This window comes from Lycorma delicatula, chromosome 2 (genome assembly GCF_047948215.1).
Source record: "Lycorma delicatula isolate Av1 chromosome 2, ASM4794821v1, whole genome shotgun sequence".
Lineage (NCBI taxonomy): Eukaryota > Metazoa > Arthropoda > Insecta > Hemiptera > Fulgoridae > Lycorma > Lycorma delicatula.
The window spans coordinates 107,868,056-107,888,877 of NC_134456.1; the positions used below are offsets into that span (position 1 = coordinate 107,868,056).

At 31.3% G+C, this 20,822-nt stretch overlaps 1 protein-coding gene across 5 annotated transcripts in view; it reads left to right on the forward strand.

The window, feature by feature from the left end:
- The window catches only part of LOC142319084 (uncharacterized), a 118,942-nt gene that overhangs the window by 88,743 nt on the left and 9,377 nt on the right, over positions 1-20,822 (forward strand). For all 5 annotated transcript variants that reach the window (XM_075355963.1, XM_075355966.1, XM_075355968.1 and 2 more), the window contains 6 exons: positions 181-358; positions 2,569-2,726; positions 7,516-7,669; positions 11,256-11,432; positions 16,489-16,612; positions 19,561-19,791. In XM_075355963.1, coding sequence (XP_075212078.1) covers positions 181-358; positions 2,569-2,726; positions 7,516-7,669; positions 11,256-11,432; positions 16,489-16,612; positions 19,561-19,791 — 1,022 coding nt within the window. The remainder of the gene's footprint in view (positions 1-180; positions 359-2,568; positions 2,727-7,515; positions 7,670-11,255; positions 11,433-16,488; positions 16,613-19,560; positions 19,792-20,822) is intronic.

Genomic DNA, 20,822 nt, shown 5'->3' on the forward strand with positions numbered 1-20,822 from the left:
AAACATTTCCAAGTCCAATTTTAATAAAAAGTTAGAATTATTAGTGTTTATTTTATAACTTCTCCTTTTTTTTTAGTTAATGTTTTTATACCTTTTACTCACACCATTTGCTAATTTTATGAAATTTAGTCCGATTTGTATTGAATAACTGAAGCATTTAAGTAATAATGTTGTTTACAGGAAACAGCAAGAAGAAGCGAAATTAAAGAAATTAAAAGAGTTGGCGGCTGCAGAAGAGGAAAGGAAAAGGCGAAAAAGGGCTGAAGAAGAAGAAGAAGCAGAAAGAAAACGTAAAGAAGAGGAAGAAGCAGCAGAAAGAAAGCGTAAGAAGGAAGAAGAAGAAGCCAAAAGGAAAGAGGTAAATCTATTGTTCCATTGTTCTATTCATGTATTTTTTTGTGGACCAAAATATTTTTTTATCAATTTATTTTAGCTTTTTCTGAAATTTGGGACTTAATAGTTATGTTTGTACATACTAGAAGGTACTTAATGAAAGATATTGAATCGTGTTCAAGACAGTAAACTATTGTGAGTGTTCTGAGACAGTAAATTATTCTTATGAATATGCCTGGCATACTCATAAACAATCTACCCATCAAAATAGTTCACTGTTATCAAGTACTGGCTCTACGGCCAGTTTGCCCTTAGTGTGTAGTAGGGAAACTGCTTGTGAACTAATTTATAAACTATTTCCTGTCTGGTGGCTGTATACCAGATGAAGCCAGAACTTCTAATTTCTAACCTTAAAGCATACCATGGTATTTGGTAAGAGATAAAATGATTTTTTTTTACCTTGTAAATAAAAAAAGTAGTTAAATGAAAATTGTAAAATTTCTTTTTCTTCTCAATAATAGATAATCAAAGTTGTTTAAAAACTTTACTGTTGACTCACTTTTTACTCTGTTCAGTCTCTGGAAAAAATGACTTATTCACTTCTTATTAATGAACAGTAAATATATTTTCTTCTTTCTTTTTTTTTTTCAGTGAAAAATTCTTGCTTCGCTTTATATTTATGTTTTAAAAAATAATGATGTAAATTGTGTTATCATTAAGCATTAGTAATATTTATCACAAGAAAACACTAGTTGTCTAGTATAGTATTTGTTCAATAAGGGTCAATCCATTTTAAGTTACCCAAGGGTGGTTGCTTGACCAATTGGAAAAAAACTGAAACTTACCCACTTGTTTCCTACATGTCTCAGGACCTTAAAAATATCTTTTTTAAATTTTTTATTTAAGCAGTTTACCTGTAGCAGCTTGTGTTAAGAGTTTACGGAAAAAATCATTACCAAAAAACTATTGATCCTGGAAAGATGAAACAAATAGCAATTTATTCATACTTTCTCAAGGTAAAAGATTGATCCAGTGGCTTATTTACCTATCTCTCATCTTTCTATGAGAAAATTACCATTAAAGTTTAACATGAAAAATGGTGAAATTTCACTTTGGTAATCAGAGTTATTTGAAGCCAAAATTTATACTTAAAAAAAAAATTAATTTTCAAAAATTTATAAAACTTTAGGGGTTAAGTATGTACCATTAATATTATATATGGTAAAACTACTAACATATACCTATGTATAAAAAAATAATTCAAACTGTGCATGCCATACCTACCTCTTGAAAAATATTACCAAAGTGAAATTTTTTCACTGTTTTTCATGTTCAACTTTATTGGTAATTTTCTCATAGAAAGAAGAGAGATAGGTAAATAAACCACTGGACCAATCTTTTACTTTGGGGAAATATGAATAAATTGCTTTTTGTTTCATCCTTCCAGGATCAATAGTTTTTAAGTAATGATTTTTTACGTCAACCCTTACAATCACAAAAAAATAGGTTTGTGCACCGTAACAAAAATGGTTGCCCCAAGTAAACTGCTTAAATAAAAAATTAAGGTCCTGAAACATGTAGGAAACAAGTGGGTAAGTTTCAGTTTCTTTTGAATTGGTAGAGTAACCAGCTTATGTTTTTTTGGGACAAAAAACAAATGGATTGTCCACAGTTAAGATAAAGGATGTCAACATTAGTATTAGTATCATCTTAATTTGCTTTATAATCGTTCATTTGTTCTGTTAAATAATTATATTGGGAAGTTTGTTCATAATTATCACAGTAAAATATAGTTTATCAAATTTCTGAAATATCATCAATACTATTATTTATATTAATATGCTTATATATTAGGGTTGCAGTTTTTTCACATACTAAATTTGCAAAGCAAGAAAATGTAATAGTACAATGATAAACTGTCTTATCGTTACTTACTCATGACTTATAATTTATTAAGTTACTAAAAGTATTTGTTTGTATTATATAGTGGAAAGTCTTTCACTTACTTATTTATTATTATTTCTTATGTTTTCTAAACAGATAGAAAAAGGAAATTTAGTATAACTTTATTAAAGCTTTTAAAGGTATGCAAATATTTGTTTAACTATCCCTAAACGGTTAAGAGATTCTTAAGCTTGAAAATTCATTGTTTTCTAATGCAAAGAGCAGTTACTATTATTAGTTAGATGTAATTTTCAGACATTTGTGTAACTTATTCAAATTACATTCTTTCAGGCAGCAGCTAAAAAAGCTGAATTAGAAAGGAGAAAGGAAGAAGAAAAGAAAAAGAAAGAAGAAGAGAAGAAACGTAAGGAAGAAGAAAAAAGGAAACAAGAGGAAGAGAAGAAAAAACTTGAAGAAGAAAAAAGAAAGCTTGAGGAAGAAAGAAAGAGGTAAGAATTATATCTATAAAATTTATTTAGAAGTATGAGAGAATATCCAAAATTTTCTAATTAGTTATGAAGATGCATAGTGTTTATTTATTGATCATTTTTGTCAGTGAAGTAGTTCCTGTCTACATGGGAACACATGGCCCTATTGCTTTTTCTCTGTGCCAGAATACTAGAATACTTATTGGAAGTTGTTTTGATGAGACTAAGTTACCCTGTAAGCTGCTATTCAAAACTCATTTTTATGTCGTCAACATCTGGTTGCTTTATTTTTTGATTTACAGAAGGTATACGACACAGCATGGAGGAGAGTAATCCTAAATACATTTCATGACTGTTGTGTACAAGGTAATCTCTTTGCATTTATCAGGTGTTTCCTCAGTAGTTGGAACTATGATATCTGAAAGTTTCACACTGGAAAATGGAGTGCCTCAGGGGAGTGTCCTAAGTGCTATTTTGTTTGCAGTAACCATAAATAATGTTAAAAAAAACTATGCAAAAACCGGTTATGTGTTCTTTATTTGTAGATGATTTTTCTATTTACATAGCTTGTAAAATGTTACCTACTGGTGAGAGGCTGCTTCGAAATGCAATAACCTATTTAAGAATTTTGGTGTAAATCTACTGTATTCACGTTCCCCAGAAAAAATGAAGTGCATTTGCTTTTGCATTTTCCTGGTTGAGGGGACATGTTAATTGACCCTCAACTGTATTTACATGGTAAGCCAGTTTAGGCATGCACGTGGGTTAGATTTCTAGAAATGTGGTTACACCAATGACTAATATGAATAACACATTTGAAGGAGCTGAAGATAAAATGTCTAAAAATGTTAAGACATGCTGAAGGTTTTATCTAATACCTGTTGGGGAGCTGATCATGTATGCATGCTGCACTTCTACTGAGTTCTAGTCCTTTCCTGATTAGACTGTGGTTTTGTGGCTTATTCATTGGCGCAGGCCACCACATTAAAAATCCTCAGTGCAGTCCTTCATTCATTCATCCGTCTAGCCAGGGGTGTTTTTTGCTTTAGCTCCATAGTCTGCTGGTGAACAGTGGTGAACCATTTTTTGTAACAGACAGAAGCAAATGATATGCTCCTATTTGGCTCGCATTAAATTGCTACCAGTTCATCCAACATTTGATGTGGTATTCTTGAACCAGTATACTAATCGATACTAGGAACAGCCGAGGTCTACTACTCTGCTAGGCATCAGAGCTCAATGCTTTTTCTCAGCTCTAGCCTCCAGTCCTTTGCTCAATGTTATTACCTTCCTTGGCAGTCTTCTCTCATTAATTTCTGCTTTGATCTTTGTCAGTACTAATAAACCAGTACAAATGAATGCAAAATTAATTTTATGTTATTATAAATAGCATGAATCCTGATATTACAGTTTATATGGATGGCTCTAGAAACTTTTATTCCGTTGGTTGTGGTTTTGTGGTTGGCAACAGAACATACATATCTTCCTAGCATCATCAGTTTTTTTTCATTGCAGAACTATATGCTGTTAGTAAGGCCTTATGTCGGTTAGCCCAAAATTTTGACATGTTCTTGTTTGCTCAGATTCCTGAGTGCCTTTCAGGCAATTAGTGATGTATACTCCATCCATACACTCTGTTGGTGAGATTCAGTGTGTCATTTCACAAATGACTAGGACCTTCTGCTGGATTCCCAGCCACATAGGAATTTCAGGCAATGAGCACGCAGATAGTGTGGAAAAAGAGGCTTGTTTTCAGTCTCCTTTTACTAGTTGCATTGCTTCTAATGAACTTGACTGTTTCCTGAAGAGGGCAGTTCATGATGTGGCAGAGTGAGTTAGTTGCTACCATGAAATAGACTTCACCCAAGAACAGTGTTTCACTGTGAATCTTCTCATGCAGAAATATTCCGTTGCAAGTAGATTATTATCTGCTGTTTGCGAATGGGGCACACTAGGCTCACTCATTGATATCTGATGACTCAAACAGATGTACAAATTTTTTTCTTGCTATGACTACCAACTAACAATGCACCTCATCCTTGTGGATTGTATCTGTTATGCGGCATTTCATCACAAATTTAAACTAGGGACTAACATGCAAACTATTCTGAGGGATAATGGAATGAAGTTATCTTATGTTTTACGATTCCTTATGACCATCCGTTTATATTCTAAAATTTTAATTACTGTAATTCAATTATTTATGCCATTTGTCATAAAGCATATGTATTTTAATTGTTTTTAAAGATGTTTTTGTTCTTAATTGTGAATTTTTAACATTCAGTTTTTTTCTTTTTAAACACATTCATCATGTTCAGGTGATGATAATGCCAAAGTATTTTTCTCAGAAAAACCAAACAAAAATAAAATCAACATTATTCATTTCCTACTATTTGTTCAGTTGTGTGTGTGCTGTAGATAACATAACACTGAATCTGTGTGTGATTTATAGTTATAGTTTTTGTATGAAATCTGGAGAAAGTACAGGAATCAAACTTCTACAAATTGTTTAATTTGATAGTTGAGAGTTGTAAGTTGTAAGTTACGGTAGGTAGTCATGGTTGGAAGAGGCCATATGAAGGTGATAGTAGGTCATGTGAATGCACTGATGGTAATGTCTGCCAAGGTGTCTCATCAGTGGAATCTTCATAGAGACCAAACTGATGTCTGTGCTATGTTATAAAGTTTAGAAGATCTAAAAAATGACCTCTGGTAAAGCCCATCAGCGCTAGGAACAGAGTGGATGGTGTGACGACCAGGATCATCGCAAGGCACAGGTGTCTTCCCCTACCGGGGTCAGGATACAGTTTGTGTTTGTTTCCACCTAATCCATTCATATTTTTCAATTGATGTTTTTTTATGTGATTTAATAAATAACCTATTAACATTTTACTTTCCGTTTATACTAAAAATGGAAAGTGGTTCAGAATTTCATTCTAAAATAACTCAAGGGATAAAGTTATGCAGTCAAGCTTGTAAAATAGTTTGATCTGTAAGTGAATTAAAATTTTACTTTCTATTTGTACTAAAAATGGAAAATGCTTTAGAATTTCATTCTAAAATAACGCAAGGGATAAAAAGGTGGAGGGATTTCACTTAGTTCTAGTAATGTACAAAAAATAAAAACTTTTTTCTGAATTTTAAGATGCTAAGACTATGAGGTGTGGATATTAAATAACGAAAATAATGCTCTAAAATATTTTATTTTAAATTTATACATAGTTATTATCTCCTTCAGTATGGTATATATTGACCTTGGGGGAACAGATAAAGTCATGTGATACCAGGTCAGGTGAATAAGGCAGAAGGTCTAACATTGGAATTTATATTTGGCTAGAAATCTCTTGACAGACAATGCAGTGTGAGCCGATGCGTTGTCCGGATGAAAAACACATGACTTGTTCTTCCACAGTTAGAGTCGTTTTCTTCTTATTCTTTCATGGAATTGGGCAAGGAAATAAAGTTAGTAATGTTGATTAATAGTTTGACCTTCAGGAACCCAATGAAGGTGCACAATCCCATGAATCTCAAAAAAAACGATCATCGCTTTGAATTTTGATTTGCTCATTTGAGCTTTTTTTTAGCTCTCTGTGAAGTTGGGGCCCTTCAATGCATGGATTGACACTTAGGTTCTGAATCATTAGTGAAAAACCAAAAGTCATCACATGTTATCACTCTTTCCAAGAAGTTTGGGTCATTTTCAATGGCATTGAAAGTGTCGGAACAAACATTATCACAAGCGTCTTTTTGTTAGATTGTGAGAATTTTAGGCACCATTTTCGGGCACACTTTTTGCTGTTAAAATTGTTATGTAAAATTTGCCTTATGCATTTTTTGTAAATTCGTGCAGTTTCAGCAATCCCACGAGTAGTTATCTAACAGTCACATCGAATCAGATTACCAATTTTTTCAATATTTTTATCCGTTTTTGATATGGAAGGGCAGCCTGGGCGAACATCATCTTCAATGTTTTCTCGGCCATTGTGGAATCACTTCAACTACTCAAAAACCCACGCATGTGATAAAACATTCATTAACATATACCTTTTATTAATAAAAGATAAGTTTCAGTAGTGGTTTTTCCAAGTTTCATATGAAATTTCACAACAATTCTTTGCTATAATAAAACACTTACTTATAATTTTTTTTTGCAAAACAAAAAAAAAACAGAAAAGGCTTCATACTACACAGCTGTCGGTTGTATAAATTTGGTGCATGGTCAGTTCTTCTGTAGCAGCATTAGTCTCTTATTTATTAGCCACACCTCATATTTTTTATGTCTGTAAAGAAAAAAAAGAGATTTCATGTAAGACAGTGAGTTTTCATTTCAAACTACTAGAAAAAAACTCAAAATATGTCTTTAATCACAAGAATCCCTCTCGTCCTTTTAACATAAAAGATGGTTAAAATCTTTTGTTACATTTGGTCGGTTTACACTAATTAGCTATCTTTTTATAGAACATGAAGCACCAGGAAACCCAGAAAATAATTGTTGTTAAATGTTGCAATTAATTTTTAAGTGGTTTACAAAAAAATTAGTAAATAAAAAAAAAATTTAATTCAAATTAACAAAAAAGTTCAGTATTAAAAAAAATACGTATAAAAAATTTTAATAGCAGAGAAATTGTTAGTTAAATTTTTAAAAACTTATCCCAGTCGGTGAATAAATAAGTATACAAGTAGGTTGCATTGTTTATTTATGTGTTTTTAGAGCAACTAGTATAATGACTACTTTGCATTATTTAATTAATTTATCTGTACATTTAATTTTAGTATTGAAAAATGTATAATTAAGAGTTACCTAATGTAGAAAAGAGGAGGAGAATAGAAGAACGGAACAAGCTCGTAAACAGACAGAGGCTCTTAAAAGACTGCAGGAGCAAGCCAAAGCATCTCCACCTTGGGCTCCACCAACACCTCCATCCACCAGTTTGTCAGAAATATTGAAAACAGAAAGAAAACAGGTAAACTTTGTTTTGTATAATTTTAATGTATTAGTTACAATAAGGCTTTTTGTCATCTTTGTGGAACTGATCATGTAAAGTAACAGGTTCATTTTTTTGTGTAATTCTTTTTTAGAATTTTTTCATGTAGGATGTATTTCATCAGGTTAATAACATCAGGTCAATTTTTTATAAATCCACTAATAATAATTAATGGAAGTCTTATCTTAAAAAAGATTGAGCCTAAGTTAAATGAAAAAGCCACACTGTGTCCAGAAAATAAATTCCATTTGGCTATTAAATAAGTAGATAACTGGATAAACAGTTATTCTGTTATCAAATTTTACATATCTCAATATACATTTAAAATAATTACAATGTAAATTGAGGCACTTACCATATCTTGGCACTTGTTTGGAAGTAAGTTTTTTCCTATTTCCCACTTAATTAGCAAAAATAATTGATTGATACAATGTTTTTTGATTCAGTGTTTAGTTATCCATAAGCATTTTTTGTACCTGTCTTAAACTCAGTGTTTTGCAATTCAAGTTTTCAGTTGCAGTTTCACAAAAAAAGATCTTGAAATTTCATGGAATTTAAATTAATGAAACTGTGAATTTATTGGAAGGAATATTCTCTTCAACATTATACAGCAAATCTTCATTGGGTAGCAACAGTGCTATATACCTTCATACGTCATATCCATTCAAAATAGATTGCACAAGTTTGATGGTAAATTTCATGTGGTTAAACATTTCTAACATTCAAAAATCTTTTCGTTAATGATTTTTATTTTGCAACTGGTGGGCCAGCAGAACCAAAAAATGGCTAGGCTACTTCTTTCGTTAGTTAAGTAAGTAACTTAGTATGCATGGCCTTGAACATCGCAGGTGTGCAGGAGGTACGCAGAGAAGACATACCCCAGATTCTCAAAGCCCCTTTTGCTACATAGTTTTGAAATGAGATTTTATACCTTTTTTTTTAAAAAAAAGTCTCCAGCTAATTTTTTAATTCGGTTTTGATGAAATATCAGTTTTTCTTCATACTTTAAGCTCCTTTAGACAATTAAAGAAAAAGATTACTTAAAAAAAAAACTTTTAAATAATAAGCACAACAGTTATTCTAGAAATATTAGTCATAAAGATTGTATATTGTTGTTGCCACAAAAATACTTTTAATATAAATATGCAGCATAAGTAGATACATAAGTACTTAAGAAATCACCTGAAGCTTTTTTTTATTATAAAGTAATAATAATGAGTTTTAGTGATGCTAGCTGAAAATACTTACATTGGTAATTGACAAAAAAGAGCTATATTCGTATTTAACAGTAAACAGTAAACATTTTGATAGAAGTAATTTTTTAATAAGACTTCATATCTTAAGTCTATCAAATGCTAATTTTCAACATTCATCAAACTTTTTATCATTATTTACAGGATTATAATATTGATGTACTTTTCATATATTTTTTTCAGTAACTAATTACATTCTTTTTCTTTTCATATCCTTCTAAGTTACTAATTTAAGATTTTGATAGGCTGTACGAGGTGTGGCTATTAAATAATGAGACTAATGCTGCTACAGAAGAATTGCGGATGCGCCAAATTTGTACGACCAGCAGCTGTATAGCATGAAGCTTTCTCTTCCGATTTTTGTTACTCCAGTTTCTGTAAACATATTAGTCTGATTGTGGCCTTCATTTGGATAACATTGTTTCTTTTGTTTTGCCAAAAAAATAACTGTTTTATTAGAGCAAAGAATAATTAAGAAATTTCATATGAAACTTGGAAAAACTGCTACTGAAACTTATCTTTTATTAAAAAAGTATATGGCAATGAATATTTATCACAGGCGCGGGTTTTTGAGTGATTTAAGCATTTCCAAGATGGCCAAGAAGACATTAAAGATGATTATTAAAATTCATGGCGATGATTGTTTTTTTCAATATTCATGGGGTTGTGTACCTTCACTGGGTTCCTGAAGGTCAAACTATTAATCAACATTGCTATCTTGATTTCCTTGCCCAATTCAGTGAAAAAAAGAAGAAAAAAACAACCTGAATTGTGGAAGAATAAGTCATGGGTTCTTTATCAGGACAATGCACCGGCTCACACTGCATTGTCTGTCAAGATGTTTCTAGCCAAGTATAATATCCCAGTGTTAGACCATCCGCCTTATTCACCTGACCTGGCACAATGCGACTTTTCTGTTCCCCAAGGTCAAATATGCATTAAAAGGAACATGATTTCAGACCGTTGAAGCTGTGGAAGAAAAAGCGGCACACATTATGAAAGAGCTCACAGAAGAAGACTTCCAGCACTGTTTTAAACAATAGAAAATTTGCATGGAGCATTGTAGGAATAGAGGAGGGGTGTATATTGAAGAGGGAAAATAACTAAATGTGTATAAATTTAAAATCAAATATTTTACAGCATTAGTCTCATTATTTAATAGCCATACCTTGTAAATCTTAAATTTACAGCCCACCTACCCAGTTTGTCTCTTTACAAAATGAGTCACTGCAAACATGAGTCCTGTTTATCCATTCCTCTTAGCTTTGAATTTTATCAACCCACCTGGTTTTCAATATTTCACCTCTTTGAAATGTTAATTGTTCAAGTTCTTTTAGCATAAAGTACTGCATACTATGCAAATATTTTTTTAGAATTTATTTCTAATTCTCAGATTATGTTTGATACTAGTAGACTTATTTTGTATGAAAAAGCTTTCCTTGCTTGTGGCATTTGTATTTTATGTCTGCATTACTTGTGCCATCTGTTTGATGTCTTCATTACTTCATCATTGCTTTAATATCTAAATAATAGAATTCTTCCACTTTTGATATTTTTTGTTCTCTTACCTTAATTTAATTTCTCATTATACCTCTTCTGTTGTATTTTGTTGCCTTGTGTTACACTATTATTGAATTTCTCTCTTAATAATAAATTTTTACCTTCAGAATTTTTTCTAGATCATTTTTGGTTTCATCAAAATAACATTGTTATCACAGTGGATGTTAGTATTGTTTTTATTTTTTATTTTTAGTTATTATATTGCTTTTCTTTGTAAAAATTGAAAAGCTCTAGTCCTCATTTTTTCTCTTGCACATAAAAATATACATAAAAAATGTATATTTTTATTCATTATGGTTTTTATATTATTCATATATTTTCATTATTGTAGTTCCACAACTCTTGAACATCAAGCAAACTATATTGTAATAACAATGTATTGTTATAATCATAACAGTGTAACAATGCATTATGGTAGTTAAACACATCTTTTATATAGAAACTGCATCTACATTTAACTTTCTTTACTTATCTTTTATTAATTTTATTTTTTTATTTATTTACAACTTAGGAGGTAAGTTGTAGTATGTAAGTTATAGTTCGCTTGTATTCCTTACAACCTGCCTCTTAAGTACTGAATAAAAAAAATTCATATGAACTAATGATAAGAAAAAACGTTTCTATTTAAAAGATTGTGTTTTAAATGTAACTAATTAACTAAATGATTAAAATAAATGTAACTAATTATGATTAATATATATATATTCATGTAAAAGGTATGATTATAACAGTGGATTGGTACATTTTAACAGCAACAACAGCTACGAGAGCTGCAGCTGCAACAACAGCAGCAACTCCATTTTGAAGCACAAACACGGAATCAGTCTAGTAATAAAATGCAGCTGAAGTGGGCAGAGCAGAAGCTTCCCACTAAAGTTAAGTCTTTGGCAGAAATACAGGCAGAAGAACAAGAAAATCTTATTGCTAAGGTAATTTTATGAGGTTACTGAAAGTCGTTACACAAGGGTTATTTTTTTTTCAAGGTCCGATCGGTCACGAAATTACGACACTGAAAATAAAATATTTTTTATTTTTAACAAGTACTTAGATAGTTACAATATTTCTCTAAATAGTTGCCACTCCAATTACGACATTTGTCGTAGCGTGGTACCAACTTTCCAATACCCTCGTCATAGAACATAGCCGCCTGTGTTTTCAGCCATGTTTCTACGGTGGTCTGCAGCTCGATGTCTGTGCCAAAATGTTGTCCTCCTAGCCAGCTTTTCATGTGAGCAAAGAGGTAAAAATCAGATGGAGCCAAGTCCGGGCTGTATAGTGGGTGATCAAACACTTCCCAACGAAAACGCTGTAGGAGCTTCTTTGTTACAGCTGCAGTGTGTGGCCGAACATTGTCATGGAGAAAGACAATGCCTGATGACAACATTCCTCTCCGCTTATTCTGAATTGCCCTTCGTAGACGTTGAAGAGTCACGCAGTATGAGGCTGCAGTGATGGTCACGTTCCATGAATTCCACCAAGAGAACTCCATTCCGGTCCCAGAACACAGTAGCCATACACTTCCTGTTGGAGAAGGTTCGCTTAAACTTCTTTGGTTTACTGGGAGAATGAGAATGCATCCACTGTTTGGATTGTTTCTTCAGTTTCGAAATGGATCCATGTCTTGTCCCCTGTGACAATTTTGTTCAAAAAATCTTCTCCTTCATTGTGGTAGCGCTGGAGAAACATTAGGGAGGCGTCCATTCTCATTGTTTTGTGATGATCGGGCAGCATCTTGGGATCCCATCTCGCACACAGTTTGCAGTACTGAAGTCTCTCACTCACAATGGTGTAGAGAGCTGACCTTGAAATTTCAGGAAACGAATCACTCAATACAGAAATTGTGAACCGACGATTTTCTCGAATTGCCTCATCCACTCGCTGAACAAGATCATTGGTTGACACTCGCTTCCTTCCCTGACCGCCTGCATCATGAACATCTGTACATCCTGCTTTAAAGTACCTGCACCATTGTTGCACTTTGCTGTCACTCATTGAAGTTTCATCGTACATATTACTTATTCGTCTATGAATTTCAGCTGCCCCTCAGCCTGAAGAAATCTAATTACTGCACGCACTTCACACTTGGCGGGAGATGCTATGTTGTAGACATGTCTACGTGCTAGCTGCGTGTTCAGAACTAAATGAAGTGACGCAGCGTGATTGAAGGCCATACTAGAGAGACTGTACAACACTTATGTGCAAAGGTTCATCTGATTTTTGTGCGGATTTCTATTTTGCAACCAATTGGACCTGGAAAAAAATAACCCTCGTAATATTTGACAAGAATATAAAAATTATTATTTAATATTAAAGCATTACAATCAATACTCGTCCTTTCTTTCAGAGTTTAGAGTTGTGTCATTAAGGAAAATGTAACGCATACCAGAGTGAGAGTCTTTATGGTGGCCATCATTGTTAATTTTGCCATTTCTTTCTTTTTAGTTATTAATCATGTGAAAGTAAAAACAAAGAATGGAATGTTACTAAAAAACAGTTGCGTAATAGAGTTATTGTGATTATTTCAGGCAAATAATTATTCCTTAATAATAATTCAGGCAAACTATGATAGTTGAATAGTGTGAATTAGTTTTAAAAAATGTGACTAATTAAAAATGTTTAAAACATGTGCTTTTAATTATGGAATACTTTATTAATCAGTGTGTGAGTGTGCGAGCGCTTGCAAGTGCATGCAAGCATGTGTAACAAAGGTGAAATCGTGGCCATCATCTTCAATTTGTTTTAATAAGATTGAAAAAATTGTTTGTTTCTAGTTATCTGGAAATAAACCATATTTCAAGAATTGAATTTTCACTCATGAGTTTTGCAAAAGGCTTGCCTTGAAAACAAAATTGACTAGACCAGGATTTTTAAACAAATTATAGGATAAAAAAATTGTGTAATTTTTTTTTTTTTTTTAGAGAAATAAGAAGCTAGAATAAAAAATAATTCTAAAAAAGTAAATAAAAAGTAGTAAATGCAGAAAAGTATTTGTTGTTCAATGAATACAGAATAGTTGAAGTGAAGCTTTTACAATAAAACACTTTTCCATTAGTATTTATGTTTATGATTCCAGTATTTGCTGTATTTACTACTGTTCATTACAGTAATTACTTTTCTCAGTAACACAGTGATCATCCATCTAATAAAAAACTTATTTTAGAGAGTTGATAATTTTAAAACAGCTGTTGAGTGCAATGAATTTGTCAGGAATAGGACTTCACAAGATAAAAGAATTTGATTAAATTTTCATTTGAAGATAGTGATTTTTTTTTTTCATTAATTCTTCAATAATTGTGATGATTCATCCTTCATTTGCCATCCTACAATTCTCATTTAGCTATCCAAACAATATTTCCACGAGCACATCAATTCAACCTGCTACATTTTCTTTTCAGTTTGTTACCAACAAATTTCTGTCATCACATTCCCACATTCCTTTATTGAATAACCTTTGTTCAGCATCTTTCCGTTCGATTAACAGCACATTTATATCATTTTTGTCCTTGTAAAATACAGCCCTAAATGATGGATGGGTTTAACAGGATGTATGCGACCAATACTATGTTTGGAGTAGATCCCTTCTTAAAAGTTGGATGCTTTTTTCGGTTTGCTGAATTTTTTACTACACTCCTCCACTTTTAGGCTTTATGTTTCAGGTCTCTCTCCCCCTCCCTCCCTCCTGCCCTCTCACCATCCTTCTCACTCTCCCATTCTCTCTCCCTCGCCTGTAGCTACTAGGACAATAGCCAGTCCTACAATTTGTCCATGAATTTAATTGTTTTTGTCTCCTATTCTCTGATCATTTACAGTATCAATACAACTTAGTACATACATCTTTCATGCTGAATTTTATGAAATCAAAAGACCACATATATTTACATTAACTGGTGTTACTTAGTTATAAGTTAAAAAACAGTTTGTTTGTATTTGGCTATTACAAAAAATTGAGGTTTTTTTGTTGCCTTTTGTTATTTGTTAGCAGCAGCAGCTAGCATATCCTTTCAGGTTAACTTAACTTGTCACCGAAGTTGTTCGGCTTTATTATTTGTTTGAAGAACAATCAACTTTGCTGATTATACAAAGCATTTTGAACAGCATATTCCACTTTTATTTTACTATATCAATTTCAGTTTTGTTTTTGGAAAATGAATCTATTCAGGAACTCTCTCCATTATGTTATGCAGAATAGGCAACTGTTTTACAGATGGTTGTGCTATGTACACAATAATCATTGTTAATGCTGTTTTGAACTTCTTATTGGAGTGATTTTGAAGAAATATTTCCCTCTGAAAAGAATTAAATGCTTCTTCCCCTTAATTCGTTTACATCAAGCATTAATAAATTACATAAATATTTAACCAATTCTTATTGAAATGAAAGAAGTTATTTAAACCTCATAGTGGTGATAGACCTTCACTTCTGTAGTTTTTGTGATTACGCACATTCATGCATTTCACAATTCCTTTTTCAGGAATTTTACAATGCACAACACTTGCTTCTTTGTTCCAGGTTGGTCTCTGACAGCTTTAAATTTCTACATTAATTGTTAAAAGAAAATGAAGTATTTATTCTTATCATTTTAATTATTTATAAAACTCAAAAAAGTATTTGTGTGGTTAGCAATAAAAACTATGCAGTATAGTAAATACTGTGCTTGGCAAAGCAAGAAAAATTTTAATTTTTATTCACACAAACTGAAGTATTTACCAAAAACTAAATAAGTAAATACTTTTTTTTTATTCAGGTAATCCATTATTTAAAAGCTAAGTATTAATAAATAAATTATGTTTTATACAATCAGTGCTAACTGAATAGTAGCTGATATGTGTAGTGGGAAAGTCATTTTCCATGCCAGCTACTCAAAAAATCTGAAAAATTCAGTTACAAACTAAAACCAAAGTTTCATAATGATATTTATTCACGGCTTAAAAAGTTTGTTAGCTATTTATTATTTTTCTGTTTAAATATGTTTTACTCTGTATGTAGGATGAAAATTAAAAAAATATTTAATATCAAGGTTTTTGAGTGAATTAGTTAAAGTTGACTTTTTGTTAATTTTTAGATGCTAGCTGCTATTCAAGATATCAAAAATCTGTTGTCACAGTTTGTTAGTTATTGTTAAGAATTTAAAAAAAATTAAGTAGATATAAAACTGTTTTAATGATGCAAGTAAAAATAAATTGTAAATAATTAATGTAGTAGTTCATACAGTAATAAAGCTATAAAGTATGCACTTTTTAGATTAATAAAGATGGAACTAACAACTTTCATACTGTGTGTATGTACATGCGCATGTACCGTTGCAAACACATATCTTACCCTATACTTAATATATTTACATTGTAAATGTGTACTGCAGTTTCGAATTAAATTAATCTTTATTTTGTAATGGTTTCATTCAATACTTAAAATTTACAAGAATGCTATTTTTACTACATATTTTGTCTTATTAACATGAAAATAAAAGTAAAATTCTCATTTGTTGTTTGAATTTAATTTTTATCAGATAATTTATTTAATAATTCAAGCATAATTATGGTATTTAAATTACAGTAATGTTTAAAAAGAAAAAGAAAAAAGTAAACTTTTTTTTAGAAAGCTGTATGTTTTAAACAAATGTGAATTATAATTAATTATTTTCAAATATAAATGTATATATAATGTACATCATACTAAATAGAAGTGATTGTATTATGCCAAAACACTACTATGTAGCTACAACAGATGCAACTGGTGTGGGTGATCCTTGTTATTGCAGTGATAACACATGAGTGGCCAATGGTGTTGAACTATGTGACATTAACTATTTTTAATATATAGTAGTAATTTTCTCTATAAAACTTGGACTGAAAGAAACTTCTACAATTTAGATTGAGTTTGAGCTCAAGTGATACAAATTAATGAAGTCTTATTTTAGTCACCTTTACATTTGTCATCATAGTTATGTTTTGCGAGATTCTATTAATCATTGTTCTTAATTAACAGGTAGAAAAAGAGAAGGAAAGAAGCAGTGCCACTGTAACAACTCCTGGTAGCATTTGGTCTGGACAGAATCTTACTTGGAACAATTGTGGCCCATCAGTGTGGGGAAATAGTACCAATGCAGCAGGTACTGTTTGATTAATGTTTTACTGAAAAAAAAAGACTTGTAAGTTTCCATTATCATTTGTCTTCACAAAGTTAGTTGTGTCTGCACAACTAATTATGCAGTCACTATATCAGTTATATATATGCAGATGTTTGTTTCAGCTGTTATACAGCAGTATTTAAAGTAATATTTTATTTACTATAACCAATATTTTCTTCTAAATCATTTAAAAGTATAATAAATAAGTCTAGATGTGAAATATATTTATTTTAACTTTGTGTAAGTGCGATAGGCAGTAAAAAAAACAAAAAGAGCCTGTTAAGTTGTAGAGTTAATGCTATTTATATAGTTATATAAATAATTATTTCAATATTAACTGAAACTTAACCACCAAGACACAGTAAGCAAATAAGTAAATTTAACAAATTAACAACAATAACACTGGTCAACAAAATTTAATTTTTAATTTTTTGTTTGTTAAATGAGAATGAATGGCTGATTCGTATTGTATTTTTTCTGTTGATTTCATATATGTTAATAGATTTTTTTCTATTGGGCTCAGTTTTGCAATTGAAATTTCTTTTGAAACAAAAAATGTATGGTGAACTTAGTATGACAGTACATTACATGTATTTTGTACTTGCCTAAAATCTATTTCTTTTGGATTTTCTGCTGTAATTTGCTGTAGGTAGATTCCTCTTTAGATTCCAATAGTAATCTACTTATTTATTTCTTTTTGAGTTCCATTTTCCCTGGTATTGTTTTCCATTGTAGATATCTCCTGGTGAAAGTGTTCTCCATGTTTATCGCTGATAGCACCAAAATTGTTAGGGAAAAGATTCAAATGTGAATGTAAGAAATGGATTTTGAGTGACATGTTACACCCAAGTTCTTTGTAGTTTTAAAGTAGTTCACTCATAAGTTCTCTGTGGTTACTAGCCTTATGGTTTCCAGTTGTTTACCACATTTTGAAATGATTTCCATGCAGCAATCCAAACATTCTTCAAACACCGGATCACTCTTAGTTTTCTTATTTGTGGTTAACAAATATACCTTCCTTTATTTTAGCATTACTTATATTAGGGAATGTGCTTTATAGAAACTGAAACCCTGCGTAATTATGATCCATTGCTTTAACAAAATTTTTGAATAAACCTAGCTTAATATGTAGTGGCAGAAGATAAACTTTTTATGATTTTACTAATGCCTGACTAACATTCTTCTCTCCTATAGTCAGTACCTCTCTCTTTGGCCACTGCTTTTTTATGTAATGGTTTTTCCTATCTTTGCTATCCCATTTCCACAAAAAGCAACAGAACTTGGTTATCCAAGTTGAAGTCCCAAGTAAAATCGCTATTACTTTCAGATCTCCTCAAATATTCCATAAATATCTCCGATACTGAATCCTGCTCAATACAAGTTTCATATTCTCATAAGACTCCTTCTTGTTAACAGCATATGCTAGTGGTATTGATGGATGTTTATTTCCAATGTGAAGTAGAACAGCTTTCAAACTAAGCTTTGATGAGTCAATAAAAATTCACCATTCATCAGGATGGTGCATTTGTCCCAAAGCTTCCAGTAAAGAGTCCACATCATTACAGTATACTAAGAGAGTTTTCATACTAAGAGAAGAAATGTTCAAATTCTGACTGTGGACTCATGGAAATCACTTATTTTATTGTTTGATTGTAAAAAATTCCATTCTTCAATCTTGATGCCAGTAGTATTTCTGCTTGATTCTCTGATAAATTTAGATCACAAACCAGAATATTTAAATCTGATTGCTTAATTAAATGGGGTTCAGAATATCTATTTTCTAAAAAGTTTGGATCTCTTTCTTCATCGCCTGATATCTAAGCACAAGATTTGACATCTTCATCTAAGTTCCATGTATCTGGTGGTACTGGAATTGGAAGCTCTTGGCTATGTGGCACTGGCCGCATGGCAGAGGGAGTATTTGCAAACATATGTACGTTCACAAAATGCTATGCTTATGGAGTTCATGCATGACATTACCTGAAAATAAGAATGGTAGTTAAAAAAAAAAAAAAAAACTAAGCCTGATAGAAGAATTCTGATTTTATATTTGAAATCAGCTTGAAAAATACTGTAAGGATTAGTTATTCACTCTCATTTAACAAAATCATTGTTGATCAGTGTAATCAATTTTCTCAAGAACCATCAGTTTGTAATCAGTTCCATAATTAAACTTACATCAAAATCAATTATTTAAAAAAAATAAAATTTAGAATTGCCTAATCGATCACTCTTTTATAATCCTGAATCTTCAGGTATGAACAAACATGCTACTATACTGTCATACTGGAATGACATAAATTTAAAACATTGTTATTTACCTTTTTTCATATCATTGTTGCCAATTGTTTAATTTATTATGTTTTTAATTAAATCATCATCTTCAAATGTGATTTGGTGGTTCATCATTTTATATTTTTGTTTAAATTTATAAATGTAATGTTTTTCAAGTATATTCATTTTTTTATTGTTACAAACTTCCAAAATCTCTATTACTTTTGCAGTCAATAATATTACTTTTACATTGCAACAAATGGTCGGACACATTAGATAGATATATCTCTTTTTTGTTTTTAAAAGCAGTGTAATGGTCTATAATTTGTTTTGTTAAATGATTGTTACGTTTTACCAATATATATATATATATTCATTACATTACTTTTGTATATGCCTCTTAAGTTTTCTCTGTTATTTTTATTATTGTTATTTCTTAACTATTTTATTATTTGGTTTATATTTGATTTTTTTTGTACCACGAAAATTGATTATGATGTAATTATAAAATTACAATTGAAGATGCAGGATACCATAAAAATTGACTAATTTAATTAGCACAGTGATCAATTTGTTAATGAATTATTTGAACTTTCAAAAAATAGTTAATATAGTCCATGAGATTCATATAATTTTTTAATTTTTTTTATATTTAGGTTCAGGAAGTGGTTCAGGTTTTTGGGATGATACATCATCTGCTTCAAAAAGTCAGCCCAAGGTATCCAACAAAGCACCACCAGCTGTTCAGAATACTAAATCAAATGTAGGTAAAACAAAATCAAAAAAAGAAGAAGCTGTAGTGATGAAATTGTTTGAACAGACTCCACGTGATGAGTTTTTCCTGTGGTGTACAAAGGCTTTGTCTGCTAAGCATGCTGAAATAGACAGTAAGTAGTAATAATTGGTTACAATTTTTTTAAAAAATTAGAACCTTATTTTTTCATTTACAAAGAATGGCTCATTGATTATTAAAGCAAGAATTTAAAAGCAGCATAGCATGGGTGTGAATTTGTAGATTCATATACGGTTTGTATCAGTATTTAGGAATGTTAAAAATTAAGCTTAACACTTTTCATGTGTAGCATGGAAATAAAAGCACTAGGGCATCCAGTTACATCTTTTGTTGATTCTTGAAAAATTGTCAGAAAAAAGAAGGGTTAATTGTAATAAAAAGTTGCATATGCCAGTTAGAAGAAATAATTTTTTTTATTAAAATACTTTACCTCCATTAAACAGTTAGTTCTTTCATATTGTTAGTGATTTTGGTGTCTTGATCTTGATTTTTATGTGATCACCATTTATAGTGACCTCATTGAAGAAAATTGGCAACTTAGTTGATAAAATGGCTTTGGAAGTATCTGTCATGGAAGTGTCCATTCTATTATCACAAAGTACCTTGGTCTTGCAAAGTGAGTTCCAAGACTTTTGACCCAAAGTCAGAAATAGGCTCGACCGGAAATTTTCAAAAGGCTCTTTGATCAATTTTGACAAGAGGGAAATAATCTTTTGCGTCGAATAGTCACTTGTAATGAGACAAGGCTTGATCAGTATACCTGAAATGAAATTGATGAGTATTAAGTGGAAAGCCTTGCCTTCTAAAGGTGGAAACTGCATCCATCAGGTGGGAAAATCCTTGCAACTGTCTTTTGGGATGGAAAGGCATTTTGCTCATCAATTTTTCCATGAAAGTTTCACTGTGAATGCTGTGTACTAATGCCAAAGTGAAGCTACCAACAGGAATGAAAGAGCCATCAGCTGATCAGTGATGTGATACTCAATGAAAATACCAGGTCACACAGCTGTTAGTACTTAGGATAAACTGATAAAATTTACTGGGAAATCTTAAAACATCTTCCATATTTGTTCAGATTTATCCCACTGTGATTTCTTTCATTTTGGGTTATTGAAGGAGACACTG